Raw genomic sequence first — 14,398 nt, forward strand, 5'->3', positions numbered from 1 at the left:
AACGCAACAATTGAATCACACTGAAACACGCAGGGGCACAAAAGAAAAAGAAAAAAGGGGAACGTTGACACCGCTTGTCAACTCACATGCTAATTCTGAATACTATCAATTTTAACATCAACACAAGAATATTTTTTAAAAAAGCTGATAAATATCAATATTTTAAGTCAGTTGAAAATGCATGAAACCAATTACTATCAGATTATACATCTGCAGATCTTCAACGCGATTAGTTCTGATATTACATGTGTATAAAGGTGTTAGAAATTGCAATTAGCGAGAAAAAAAATAGTTTTGTTGAATTGCTTGATAAGTGAAAAGGTGCAAGTTTTCATATCAAAATGTTGCTTCGCAATAAAAGTGGAGTCGGTGAATTCCTTCGGCATGTTCTGCAAAAGTAAAAACAAAAATTTCCAGGTCGAGTTTGTCAGCGAATAGGTGCAACAATGCTAAGAAATCTTGCTGAGTCATCACAATGATGAACGTCACAATGGTTTTGCCGCCCTTAAAATCCACTTCTTTAGCGCTATTGCCGAAAGATAATGCAAATAATGTAACAAATTTCCTCAACGAACATATTCTTATTGCAGCATCCCAAAGCGCTGTAGACAAAATGCATCATACCAGTTTAAGAAATTCACACTTACGCAGTACACACATACAAAAAGTATGGTGCGAGCTCTGGCAATTTTGGAAAGGGAGGACCTTGGACAAACTAACTGTACCGCATCGACATAGCAATTACCACATAAGCGACTTTTGTAGTACCTGCTCGTGTTGCAATTTCAATATTTTGCTTAACAATACAATTGTTACGTGTTACGCAACATCATACTTCACATATCACGAACATTGATCACAATATAGCCAGACTCCGTCATTAAAGTTCGGATTCTCTTCAATTCAATTTGAATTGCGGTAATAAATAGGAACGCGCATTCGTCGGTGACCTCATTTTAAAAGTTTATTGTGGGATTGCATATTGTAAATGCTCGCACGCGATGCAAATGTTCGCATGCGATGCAAGTGTTCGCACGTAATGTATTCCGTAAATATTCCCGCGATTGTGTTGTTGGTCGGTCATATTAGCTGCGCCAGGAAGTTAAATATAAAGTGCCCTTTCCTGAATGCTGATAGATTACTTGTTGTCTATACCCTTTTTTGTTTAACCATTGATTGTCAAGCGTCGCATTTTCACCTTAATTCTCTACTCCATAAAATTGTGTACTCGCATGCATCGCCAGCCAATTTTTACTTGCATTTTTTTATATCTTTGAACTTGTATATCGAATGTGGAACAACTATGGGTAATTCGCTGGCTATTTTCAGGTAATAAATAGTGGCATAGTTATATATCAGGTTTGCAATTGAAGTCAGGCTAGAAAACACAACATAGAACTCATGAGTGACATTATGTCAAAAGCTTAATGCAAGATTTGGCATATAGGTTGCAACATTTATTGGTGTCCCCGAGTGAGCTTTAGCGTTTTTGCCGAAGCCTGTTGTGTTGGAAGTAAATTTTAAATTTTTCGGTTTGGAAACTTTTGAGGAAAAGTTTTCTTTTTTGTGGTTGTTTTTGCATTCGATAAATACGCGACTAAGATGGATAAATTGGCTTCTGTCTTTTCTTCTTCTAAACCTAATTCGTCTAGTAAGGGTATGAGCGATTCCTTGCAGGAAAGACGTGATCAGGCCCAGAATTATGTATCTGAGATTGAGCGTTTAAATAACGAATTGGCTTCAGAATTTGCTCGCTTTGGAAAAATCTCGTTTGTTAACGCGGGATATGGAGGAACAGTTTCGCATTGATACCGGCTCAAGTTGCTAAGGATGCCGAGTTACAGGCCTTGCAAAAACAGTCGAAGATGATAGATTGGTGCGCACTTCGACATTGGTTGCTCTTGGCACACGGTTTGTCGCAAATGTTCCCGAGGGGGAAGTAAAGTCTATTGATGTTCCAGCTCCCCCTCATGAATCAAATTTATATCCTTATTTGGCCATGGTGTCGCAAAATGCACTGCCGGAAATAAAGCAGGCTTTGGTTGGTGAGGTAGAGGGCGACGTGCTGACGCCGCCCGCGACTGGGAAAATCGTCTGTCCGGGTAGCGGGCCCGGGCGAACTTCTTTCGTCTGCGGAAATTTGAACTGCCGCGTTGAGTTGCAGCGACCACCACTAAAGTCAAAAATTTTCCACAATTAACACGTGCAACTCCAGGAAAGGACACTGATTAATTTTAATGTGCGCGCATTACAGCAGATGGGTCTAACGACCTAGAATTTGTTGATGACTTCAATGGCGACGGCAGATACAAACTCGTCTTTGCAGAGTTATCTTCAAGCATTATTGCTAAATGTGAACATGTGAACGTGGTTCTGACCCTGCACGAAAGGTATTGGTGGCTCAATTTGAGAACGGTAAGTTTGAATATGTTGATAAATCCGCTAATATAAACGATTTGTCTGAGTTATTGTCGGAATTGCGTGGTTTTGTTGCAAAAAACATGTAATAGCAGTGGCCCATACAATTACGCTGACTCGACCGGCCAGATTTCCCCAGGGTCTTTATCGAGAAATAATCAATCTCGTTGAAAATGTTATTTTTGTCAGAGAGAAAGTTTACGCTACGTCACGTGCTCTCAAGGAACTCCTCAGGGTCAACGGGTGGGATTTGGACTCCAATACGGGAGAGGAGATTTATTCTACATTGGCTCGTCGCGGTCGCTGTGGCGGCAGAGGCAGTGCACGATTTGGCCGAGGTGGACAATATGGCCGCAACAGCAAACAGGATTGTTTGGTTTCAAACTTCAGTTCTAGTAAGCGCCCATGTCGCTTTTTGGGTTCGATTGGTCAGGTGAATCGTTTTTGTAGACCTTACAATAGTTTCTCTTCCCGGGGTTCTTACCAAAACAAACTAGCCACGGGCGAGGCAGTTACAGGTGTGTCTCGCCTTCAATTGCCTTTGTTTGATAATGCACAACTACATCCTGTGTTAGCTATATGACCAACGCTAGTGAACATTTATTTGTCACGGATAGCGTGACGCGGCAACCATTTTTGTTAGATACAGGTGTCTCTGCTGATGAAATTCATCCGTTAGCTTTGCCTTTAGCGATTCCTGAAAAATCCTCAAAAAAAATGACAACAAAATGGGCCCTCTTGGTTAGGCTTTTAATAAGTCGCAAAAATGCTATTCCACCTTTGCCAGGGAGCTTTTGGCCTTACGTTTGGGTCTTCAATTTTTTCGGATAAACCTTGAAAGTAATCATATCACGATTCACACAGATCATGCGCCTTTGGTAAAAGTTATACAGGGTGGTAATTCGCCTTTAAAAGGATTGTCTGGTCGCCAAAGGGATTGACTTGGTCAAATTCTAGAATTTGTGCAACACGTAAAGGGATGTGACAATGTGGTTGCAGATTATTACGGTAGAGAGGGTTGCGAGACTTCTACTTTAGACACAAAGACATTTTTGTACTTTACACGCACTTAGTTCCCTTTCTGCACTGTCACTTGATCGTCTTGATATCCTCGTTCGAATCGACATGTGTAATCGACACAGGTTTCAAAATTTCCTAATGGTTCACTAATAATGAGTGATGTTCCTGGCTCTTTGGACCATGTACTTTTGCCTAACGAGGAATCACAAACATTTGCGTTTAACGCTTATCATGATTACACGCACAGTCCTCGTGTAACTTTGAATGCGCTTCGTTACGTTCACAGTGGACCGTATTTTCGAAAGAATATTGTGCGTTGGTCGAATGATTGTCCGGTGTGCATTCGCAATTGTTCAAAACGTTTAGAAAGGGTCCCGTTACAGCCTTTTCAGTACCCAAGTGGACGCCTTTGCACTGTACCCATAGATGTTTTGCACTTCCACCCTCTTTTAACAAAAACTTTCAACAATGATTGACAGGGAAACTACCTCCTAGTTCATGATATAGTTGATGAGAGAAAATAAAGGAGGGTAATACGGCCGCAATACTAATGTTTACCAGCGGACGCGAAGTCTGACAGAAGTGGAATGAGAATAACGATACAGTAAATCACGCGTCAAGGCATATAATGTCTTTCCTAGCTAAACTTATAAATTTTTGCATGCACGTTTATCAAAATACATTTAACTTGATATACATATAAAAAAATAACGATTACCTTGCAGGACTATAATTGTTCTTTTTATAGATAGATTGATTTGTAGGAAAAAAAAGTGAGATTTGTGGTCTAACGGATTGTGCACACCCTTGGCATAGGAAATCTGGGCACGTAAAAAAATTAATTACAACTAACACGAACGTAATCGGCGTCATTTCTTCACTTGTAATTTAGTCATGTGAATTTGACATAATGGCATGTTTGCTGTTTGCTGTTTCCGAATGCTAATCAATCTGGAACTGCAAATGATAAAAAATTAAAAAATATTATGTTCCCCTTGCAAACGGATTAAAAATGCCCTGTGGATTGGCTGAATGCCACACATTCTGTCCTGAATGTAGCACTTGTCACATTGGGTGTAGCATCTTTACGTGTCTTCAACAACATTCAATTGCGGTGCCCTGTTCGTTTACCTACATGCACTCATTGGAGTAAATGGTCCATTTATCAGCCTTTGGCAAACAATTGAGAATGCGTTCTTTTTTTGTAACGGTTGGGACACGCTTGCTTCCCATAAATGGCGCAAGACAAAGAACAAGAAATTGCTTCTTTAATGAAAATAATGTTACCACAATGAATCAGACAAAAGAATCTGCACATCCACATTCTATTGTTGTCATTGCAATATGGACCATTTGTAACTGTTCCAACTAGATTGCAACAACAAATAATACTTAAGTTTATTTCATATTTTTATTAATGAGCACATGGGCAATGATGAATTCGATGACTTTTACCCTTTTGTTTATCTTTGTTGGAGCATGTCACGCAGTCAACTATTATCCAGGTATTGTCAATTTATGTATGGTTGGGAAAATGCTGAAAGGGCTAGGAATTGTGCTTACCAAATGTGATTTTGCTTTACAAGTTACTCTCAACAATCTCGGATGTTGGACGGACACAATTAACAGAGCAATCCCTAAAAGAGAAGGAAATCCGATTCTTGATGGAGCAAGTTACCAAGCAAGAGTGAATGCTATCGCAAAATGTGCCAGAGTCGCTCACAACAATGGTGATGACGTATTTGCTGTCCAGGTTAATATCCTAAAACGACGTCACTTAGTATTGCGCGATAGCTGTTTGGATGGAAATATCATGAAAGTTGCAATATTTGATATGTTTCATAAACTATGGGGTAACATTGCGTTATTTTGCAGCACGGAGGTTGGTGTGCGAGTTCTGCCACAGCAAGAAGCACTTACAGGCAATACGGAAGAAGCACAACTTGCGAAGATGACGGAGAAGGTGGACCTGGGGGAAATCAAGTTTACGAAATCGCCAGCATTTCACGAGGTAAAAAATTAGCTAAAAAAGATACAAAAGGGATATATCACAAGTTATCCCCACCTTCGCAACTGTGTAATTGATTAGTATATTGACGTTTTTATTTGATATATTAGTGTCACTTGACAACTTGGGTTGTTGGCGGGACACTACAAATCGCGCCATCCCCACCCTTGAAGGATTAGAGCAAGTTCTGGACGGACATTACCGACAACGTGAAGAAGCGATCGCCAAATGTGTGCAAGCCGCCTACTCCCGTGGATACAACATCATTGCGTTGCAGCACGGTGGTTGGTGCGCTGGATCTCGTGACGCAGTACACACATACAAGAAGTATGGCCCGAGCACTGCTTGTGGCGATTCTGGAAAGGGAGGACCTGGGGCAAATGAAGTTTACCGCATCGACATTGAAGTTACCACGTAAGTGACGATTCATATTTGAAAGTATTGAACAAGAAGCTTTTCCGAATTTTTGTTTATTATTTGACTGCTCATCAGTACAATCACATCAATAAACTCTATTTTTGTTTTTACTTCCATTTTTAAACCACTATCATGATTTCTCCTATTTTTAGAACATACTGAGTGAGACAACTGCTGCAATGACACGAAAAATCATCCCATGTATATATTTTATCCCGTGTTGTATGTGACAATAAAAAACATTGGAAGTTAACAACTGCTTTGTAAGCTGCAGAAAGTGCGTTTTTGCACATATATTGCTTTGTAAGGTTTTACGTGCTGGGGTCTGTGGAAACCTTGGCCGGAAAGCATCGTAAACAACGAATGTAAAACAGCTATCTGATAAAAAACTGTACTTCAGTTTGAACTCAGGCATATGCCAATAATAAACCCATTATCTACATCAGTGGTTAGCAACTGTCCACGGTCGTGGTGTACTTGGACCCTCTTGATTTTAGTTGATTTAATTTAGTTCAGATACGCAAAAGCATTATGTGAATAAAACGTGAACAAATGGTCCGAATTCGGCGCAGAATGTCTGATAAGCACGCCCTTACTTTTTCACTCAAAACTTTCAGCTGTCATGGAACCGCTGTTTATAGTGATAATTTTGCACGTCTAAACACTTTTGGACATGCTCTAGTCATATTAGTTGCCAAAAAATGTAGAAGCGACATATCTTTAACATTTTCTGTAACTCACAAAAACTGATTAAACATATTTAAAATTAAACCTGCTTCAATATATTGTCCATGGTAATTTTTGATTGTAAGTAAAATTTCACTTTGACAAAACAATCAAATGGTTTCAGACAATTGTTCTTCTCTAGTTTGTATTTACAACGTTTTTGGCCAGCCAATGTTATGCTGTACGAAACTTGCTTCACAGCCCCTTTTTAATGAAAACAATTTTGTCGCAGTTGAGGTTTTCAGCATGACTTGCTTTCACAAACCAACGAAACGGTAGGAGGGTAATCTGGAGATTTTGCCGCAAACTTCGTGCGAGCAACGTTGCTGCAAACATATGCTGCAAGCTATCAGCTTTCTTGTAGTTTGCACACAAATGACTGCTAAGGACTTCATGTTTGCTGTGAACGGAATATGGGGCACCCTTATTTTCTGCGCTGATTTTCTTTGATATTTACAGTGTTTGTTGTCGAAAATATCAAAAGTTTGTTGAAGTGTTGATTACTTTATTCACACGAATAAAGAAAGTCATGCAAAACACATGATTTATGATATTATATCATGCATCACCTTTGCATTTGTGCAACAAAAAATGCACAATTTGGGTGACATTGAATAATCCACCTCACCATTGCTTTTAAGCAGCCTGCTGGTGACATTTGACACCTCTTCCACATTATAACGACTGTGAAACATACTTCTGTTACAACGATAACATTTCTTGATCCGGCTTTCCAAAAGGTGAAGTTATTAGTTCAGTATCATTTCGGTGATTTCAAACCCGCACTTTTCCAGGCGAACCACGACCTTCCCATAAGCTATATTTAATGATAGTTTTGCCGAGTTGTCCGTACCAAAAGGATTGAATAAACGATAAATTGAGCGAGAAAGTTTTGCAGAACGTTTATCAGATACATTAAATCTAAGACTTAACAGGATAGGATGTCGTACGACCTGACTATCATAGCGAACGAAAAAACCTTAACACTGGTATATAAGACGCAGTGTCTCTGTTGTTACTTTATTCGTGTAATAAAGGCAAGGAACAACATTAGAAGAGGAAACAAAAGGTGAGTTGATTTAAGACAAATCGAATATGTCTCTAAATCATGCAAATTATTGCAAGCAAGTGCCAATTTTTTGTTTTGTGTTTCACGAACTATTAACTTAACTTTGATTACTATACGAAACCAATCATCAGCATCTCGTTTGCAGAATTGCTTCCAACACCATGAAGACCACAATTGTCATCTTTCTTGCCATTGTTATACCTTCTGCAATGCATGCGTCAACTACTACCCTGGTAAGTCGTATATATATAATTTCCACTTCGCACAAACAACTTTCCGATCAAATTTTGTTCAGTTACTTACAATAATATCGGATGTTGGACGGATACAATTAACAGAGCAATCCCTACAAGAGAGGGAGATTCGATTCTTGCGATTGCCAAATGTGCCAGAGTCGCTCACAACAATGGAGATGACGTATTCGCTGTTCAGGTATATTTCCTTGAAATAAATATTCTAATTTTCAACAAGATCGTAGTTACTTTCCTAAATCATGCAAGTGATAACATGATGTTCAATCACAGAATGGAGGTTGGTGTGCGAGTTCTGCTACAGCTAGAAGCACTTACAGAAAGTACAAGGGAAGCACAACTTGCGCAACTGACGGAGAAGGTGGACCCTGGGGAAATCAAGTTTACGAAATCATCCGCATTTCAAATGGTAAGAAATATTTTTAATTGTTCTCTTACTAGTAGGTTTGTGTTAAGGATTAAGCTGATATTTTGATATATTAGTGACACTTTCCAACTTGGGTTGTTGGACTGACACTGCGAGCCGTGCCACCCCCACCCTTGAAGGATTAGAGCAAGTTCTGGACGGACCTTACCTACAACGTGAAGAAGCGATCGCCAAATGTGTGCAAGCCGCCTACTCCCGTGGATACAATGTCTTTGCGTTGCAGCACGGTGGTTGGTGCGCTGGATCACGTGATGCAATAGATACCTATAAGAAATATGGTGCGAGCACTGCTTGCGGCGATTCTGGAAAGGGGGGAACTTGGGCAAACCAAGTTTACCAAATCGTCTTTGAAGAAACCACGTACGTAATTTTGAAATAGTGAATAACGCTAAAACTTTTCTTCTTGTACAAACGAATTTGCCAAGTGGAACATTGTTACTTAAAACATTGCAAAAACAATGCATGCTTTTACATGAGAATGCTGGATCGCCCAACTGCAAAGGCATTTACTCCCAAGCTATTATAAACAAATCATACGGCTCATTGGCATCGCATCGAAGCTAGGTCAAAGCCGCTTTTTCCTGATAAGTCGGAACAAGATGCGATAAATTATGCTCTTGGTGAGGTTAGAACTCACAATCCTAGGATTCTGCTCTGTCGGTTGTGAGAACTCGGCGGTTAGAGTTGCTTTATTGTGGTCGAGATACACTGGTGCGCAAACTAATAAAAACTTGTTAGGCGACCTTAAGTTTATGTGAGGGATGCGGTTTTTTTGATTATGGTGGTTGGTATCGTTCAAAATGTGCACCTGGCAAGTTGTATGCTTTAGTGTACCAGTCCACAATATATTCAGCCTAACTGGCGATATCCTGTAATCCCGTTGGAAAGGCAATGTCTTCATAAAGATTGGCTTTGATATCGCTTGGCTGCGATGCCAGTGAGCCATTTACCACAGTTTATGTTTTGTTTTTTGTTTACCAGAACCTACTGAAGAAATTCTAGGATACAACTTTTCTTGTACAAGGCAACATATCGTATTGGAGTCTTCCACAGACCATGTCATTTTCCAAGCATTGCTACTTTCTCTATTTTTCCACTTTAGTTTTAATCTTAATGTTTTATCTGATATGTAGACTCTGCAGGATAATCACGGTAATAATTTCAGCAGAGCCTCTTGGTCATCATATTTGTGTCTCTCAATGAACTATTGAAACGATTTTCAACGCTTGTAACAATACACAGTCAAAGAATGCTATTCACAAAATTTTGCGGTTAAATTGCTTTGTATAACTTTGCTTGATTAACTTGATTTGTTGTTTTAAGCTTTTCAAATATCTTTGCTGTTTTATGTCTGCTCCTGACAAACATTTTTGCATATCGCTCTCACATTAATAAAAGTTAAGTAGCTTATAGTACTAAAGGATTTTTTATAAGAGTCAAAGTATAGGAAAAAACACACGAAAACATTCATTCAACCAGTTTTATGTGAACCTTGTTGTTTGTTTTCTTTACGTGGTCTAACCCAAGGAGACAGAGGTTATGCCTAACCTATCCATTATGTTAACCCTCTGTAATATTCGCCGGTCTGGCAACAGGAGTTCTCAGTGAAACCTAATTGTGACGTGATTGCGGCAAAATGGTGCAGAATGTTTTTTAATATTGTCTGATAAACATGTCCCCAATTATTGAGAATTTCAACAAAAACTTCACGAGTCTAAGAACAACGATTTGCAAAACACATGTAACAGCTCGGAAAATTTTAAGTCGTCGCATGTCTTGGTGTTTTTGTGAAACTATAATCGAATATAACAGATGTGCTAGTGTGTCGCATGTTTATAACTCACGGCAGAACAGCTGGAAAATAGTTACAGACTATTTTTGTGGCATGACACATTGCAACTTCTTTTATTTTCACTGCAGAGTTTTCAAAACAACAAAAAGTCATTGAATCCTGGAAAACGTGTTTACATACCAGAAAAACCAAACAGCGAAGATCTATGTTGATTTTTCTATATAAGGCAATTGCAAAATATGGATGAACAAAAGTGACAGCAAAGCTTGAAGATATACAAAGTAACAATTCTCCGAGTTTACATCTTCCATATAGTGTAGCGTGTAATTGCGGCAGCAGTGACGTTAAAGGATTCCCCACCAATTGAAAACTGGCAGTGTTGTTAATCATTACAGTTACGCGAGTGAAGAGGCTACAAAAATGCAATTTTACATCAGTTAGATGAAATAGAAACAACCTAAAAGGCAAAACAACCTGAAGTTAAAATGTTCCATTAAACGATTTTCTCGCAATGTTTGAAAGAAAGTTATATCAACGTCTGAACAGAATAAAATGATAAAAGCTGTTCTACCTTTTAGTTAAACCTTGACAAATAGGCTCTGCCGGTCGAAAGGTTGTATGTGAAACCTACTACTGGCCAAATGGAACTATAATATTATCATGATCATATGCAAGGTCAGACGGTTTACAAAAATCACGACGTGGAATTCGACTGTACACATGTAAACCAGAAGTATTCTGTGAAGAACTATGAGCGTATAAAAGCAAAAACTAACGCAAAAATGCGAAGACAGCGAGCACCGGAAAAGAAGTATGTTTCCTGACTTCGTAAATGTCATTTCAAAATATTATGCGGAAAACTCCAAACTTTTTAAATAAATACAGTCTTTCGATTATTGGCTGCGTGTACCAATAGACCTTTGTTATTTGAATTTAAATCCATAAACCCAGGGCCAAGGTCGTAAGCTCAGTTTTGCATAGGTTCAACGAAAGAGCGCCAGACAGCACGTGAATCTCCCCAGCGCCCAGCAGTGAATCGAGAAATTAACTAAGGTCGCCACGAGGTGGCGTTCGAGAGAAAGGAGATGACGGCAGATATCAGAAACAGGGTTGTGCCGAACCAGCTGATGTAGAACGAAGTGCCTGGTTGTGTTGAACTTCTGACTGTTGTGCTGCCAATAGCGTCAGCTACAACTTTGGAGTAACAGCCCATGGCGGAAACAGCACAGAAACCTGCGGAAAAGTATATAATAAACAAATAGATCCCAAACATATCGAAACCCACTGTTTTAGTTTTAAATGCAGTCAGACAAATTTAACAAAGAGAGTAGTCTATGATCTTGATGTTGGTCGACACATATTGAACTTTGTTTTTAAATACTACTAAATTGGAACTTTTTTCATCGCAATCTCGAAAATCTCTTGCAAGGAAACCGTAACGGAAAGCTCAAATGTTTCGTCATAATTAGCTTTGAGGACGACAAGTTTTGCTAGCTGGGCATTTTTTGAGTGAGACATAAATTTAATGCGAACTATACTAAACCGTCAATCATGTCGATGATTGCAACTGATTTCGAACAGATAGAGTAAGTGATTTTGTGAGGGTCATTAGGCAGTAATGTAGTGTATATCACACTTCACACACTTGAAGACATAGTGCTCACCGGCCAGTAGAAAGGCAGCCCCAGTGTAGTAAGCCCCGCGACGTCTTTCAAATCTCCGTATGCCGAACATGATGCTGAGTACGACTGCCGTAAACCCAAACACAACTGCGATAATAATCAACCCTCTGGACGCCTGTTCCAAGTCCGAGAGACCTGGAAACCAAATATGTCACGTTTGAGTGGATCTTGGTCATCTGACCGTTACGGCATGTTGCAACGACCCATATGACTGTAGGAACCAACAATTTGATGACTGATGACCCAGAAAACCTTTTTGATCTTTTAATGTTATAGTATTTAAGATCTAAAAGCCTTGGTAAAATAACAAATTTTATCTACGAGACAGAGCTAAAAGCCTTGGTTAAAAGCCTTGCAAATTTTAACAACAAGCCATTTTTAAACTGATATTTTACTGTTTCCGGTTGCTGCGGTGTAGTTTTCCACCGTTCTACATTGTACAGCGTTGTTTCCAGTGTAAGTGCAGGTCTGAAAGAGACCGATGTGGACAGTAGTAATTTCCTAAAACAAATAAAACATCGTAAGATTTTTCGGAATTAATTTCGAAGTGCAAGAGTAACAACTTTAATTATGTTAACATGGTCCTTGTACTTTAGGCCGGGTCCACACTCACGCTTTGCGCCGGCGGATTCTTAGTTTGTTTCATTATACGCCGGCGTGCGGGCGTACGCTCGGGACATTGAAATAAACAAAGAATCCGCAGGCGCAAGGCGTGAGTGTGGACCCGGCCTTAGAGTAGTTGCCTGTAAGGTTAGGTTGGCAAAACACAAAACATTAATTTTTCACTGTTTTCAGATGGCATTTGCACACGATTAAAGTCAAAAAAAATTGTCGTCAACTTTTGCAGCAATATAAAGCAGTAGGTTACAAAAAATGTAAAATTCGAATTGAACTCAACCGAATATTACAAAATAAACAGGATGTGACGCGCTAAGCTGCTGTAATTAAAAAAAGTCGTAAAAAAATCGTATGCTGATGCATTGCAGGTTATTCATTGTATATTGCCGTTTACCAATGATTATTGGTGAAGCCAACATATAGCAAATTTCATGCTTGCGATTGGAATGCAAGTAAATTAGTGGGACGTAACTTAATAAGCAATAGCGGTACAAGTTAGCAATACGATCATAATCATCAAAGAGAAGCAATGGCAGGAGTTTTTACTCGCAATGCAATAAGCTTGTGATTTGTGTAATGTAAGCAAAGCGTATATCACTCACCCCCGAAGATACCTTCATGAGAAAAGTAAAACTGTGTTTTTAGATTAAGGACAAATACCTATAAATAAACCTAAGTTTTTATCAAAATTTTCATCACCAAAACGCTCATCGTATTTTTTAAAGACAACGCTTGATGAATGTAAACCAGTTACGAAGTTTACCGTTTTTACCAGCTAAAAAAGCAATTGAAAATGATTTGAAAGCTTCAAACGTTTGCTTACCACGTTAACATCAGTACTGATGCTCACTCTGACGTACCAGTCGACAATAACGATAGCAGCAATGATTAGACCTACACCCACTATGCCACCAAAGCAGGATAACAAGGAGGGGTTGATGCCCAAGGACCTTTTGGTTTTGGTGGTGGTGCCACTGTAAAAAGGTGAAGCATTTCTGTGGCTTTGAGGATAGTAGGGTTGTGTTGACGACACGTTGTATGGTTGCGACATGGTGTCTTTGGTAATCTTGCTTCGGCCCTGATCTTTGCTGTAATAACTGTCGGTCTTATAACGCTCCATTGTCTCCTGCTGTCCACGCCTAATTTCCTTGTCTGCAGGGTCGGTCACAAGCCCAGGTACCCGGCGCGGTTCTCGCCTGTAGCTGTCGTCGGAATAATCTCTGTCCCTGGAATAACGGTGGTGGTGATGTCGCCGGTCGCTGGAGGGACGCCGGTCGTAGTCGCTCATTGTCGCAACAAAGCTTTCTGGTGATATTCAGCGGAGTCTTGATGAAAGAAGTATGCTCAACGGTGTTAGGCGGGGGTGGCAAATACAATGGCTTTCCAGGATTGGCTCAGGCTTTTAGGCAGATCCAGTCATTGTTGGCACAGCGCTCAGTCCGTACGTTCTTATACAATGCAAACAAAATGCCCTGTGACGTGGAAAAAAACCTCAATGAGAGCACGCTCCGACTGGCATGAAACAACATGTCGCTCTACAATAATAACCGCTCCTTTACTTGTCGCTTTGGCTGCCTCAATAAAACACAGCCATTGGGGATCTATACCAGTGCGTACGTGGGCATCTGTTCTTCATAGGAAAACCGCGCTTTCGTCAAAACAACCTACCTTCACGCTTGGAAAGGTAATGTGTGTTGACCGTGACAGACCGTAATGTGGAAGAAATTCGTCAAGTTCAAAACCATTTGTTACAGGAAACACCGCGCCAAAACATGTTTACCTTGTACGTGTAAGCTAAATGGGTTTTTACGGTGCGGTTTTAACATACCAAGACTGGCCTATTCTAAAACACAAATTGTAATTTAAGCTCCAAGCGATATCTGATCGTCGATTATCTGTAATGCGACCTTCACAGTAACCACAGAAATACCCTTCCTTACAGTATCTCGTCATTCTAATAAACACATTGC

The 14,398-nt window shown here is 39.7% G+C and overlaps 2 protein-coding genes across 4 annotated transcripts; one reads left to right on the top strand and one right to left on the bottom strand.

The window, feature by feature from the left end:
• Positions 1–4,599: 4,599 nt before the first annotated feature.
• LOC145909208 (uncharacterized) lies at positions 4,600–9,809 on the top strand. Of its 2 annotated transcripts, none has more exons than XM_082996539.1 (5): positions 4,600–4,943; positions 5,025–5,191; positions 5,314–5,449; positions 5,557–5,860; positions 6,016–6,104. In XM_082996539.1, the coding sequence occupies exons 1-5, from the start codon at positions 4,856–4,858 to the stop codon at positions 6,023–6,025; spliced, it is 705 nt and encodes a 234-aa protein (XP_082852665.1). In that variant the 5' UTR covers positions 4,600–4,855; the 3' UTR covers positions 6,026–6,104. The 2 variants fall into 2 exon arrangements, with proteins under 2 accessions (XP_082852665.1, XP_082852664.1); XM_082996538.1 differs by lacking the exons at positions 5,314–5,449; positions 5,557–5,860; positions 6,016–6,104 and adding exons at positions 8,183–8,318; positions 8,393–8,696; positions 9,318–9,809 and having other exon boundaries at positions 4,613–4,943.
• Positions 9,810–10,211: 402 nt separating this feature from the next.
• LOC145908136 (uncharacterized) lies at positions 10,212–13,925 on the bottom strand. 2 transcript variants are annotated; one of them, XM_082995330.1, is made up of 5 exons: positions 13,252–13,925; positions 13,031–13,042; positions 12,206–12,311; positions 11,793–11,945; positions 10,212–11,361 (listed from the first exon to the last, which is right to left on the bottom strand). In XM_082995330.1, exons 1-5 carry the CDS (start codon positions 13,714–13,716, stop codon positions 11,177–11,179), a joined length of 921 nt encoding a protein of 306 aa, XP_082851456.1. In that variant the 5' UTR covers positions 13,717–13,925; the 3' UTR covers positions 10,212–11,176. The 2 variants fall into 2 exon arrangements, with proteins under 2 accessions (XP_082851456.1, XP_082851457.1); XM_082995331.1 differs by lacking the exon at positions 13,031–13,042.
• Positions 13,926–14,398: the final 473 nt, after the last annotated feature.

This window comes from Ascidia mentula, chromosome 7 (genome assembly GCF_947561715.1).
Source record: "Ascidia mentula chromosome 7, kaAscMent1.1, whole genome shotgun sequence".
NCBI classification, from domain to species: domain Eukaryota; kingdom Metazoa; phylum Chordata; class Ascidiacea; order Phlebobranchia; family Ascidiidae; genus Ascidia; species Ascidia mentula.

What these genes read in the sequence shown, in the direction of transcription:
- LOC145909208 (XM_082996539.1), top strand. Translation starts at nt 4,856, where the DNA reads ATGAGCACATGGGCAATGATGAATTCGATGACTTTTACCCTTTTGTTT. An exon ending in ATGACGTATTTGCTGTCCAG is followed by an intron (nt 5,192 to 5,313) that starts GTTAATATCCTA and finishes GTTATTTTGCAG; the next exon opens with CACGGAGGTTGGTGTGCGAG. An exon ending in AATCGCCAGCATTTCACGAG is followed by an intron (nt 5,450 to 5,556) that starts GTAAAAAATTAG and finishes TTGATATATTAG; the next exon opens with TGTCACTTGACAACTTGGGT.
- LOC145908136 (XM_082995330.1), bottom strand. Translation starts at nt 13,716, where the DNA reads ATGAGCGACTACGACCGGCGTCCCTCCAGCGACCGGCGACATCACCAC. An exon ending in CACCGCAGCAACCGGAAACA is followed by an intron (nt 11,946 to 12,205) that starts GTAAAATATCAG and finishes TTTGGTTTCCAG; the next exon opens with GTCTCTCGGACTTGGAACAG. An exon ending in GGCTGCCTTTCTACTGGCCG is followed by an intron (nt 11,362 to 11,792) that starts GTGAGCACTATG and finishes ACTTTTCCGCAG; the next exon opens with GTTTCTGTGCTGTTTCCGCC.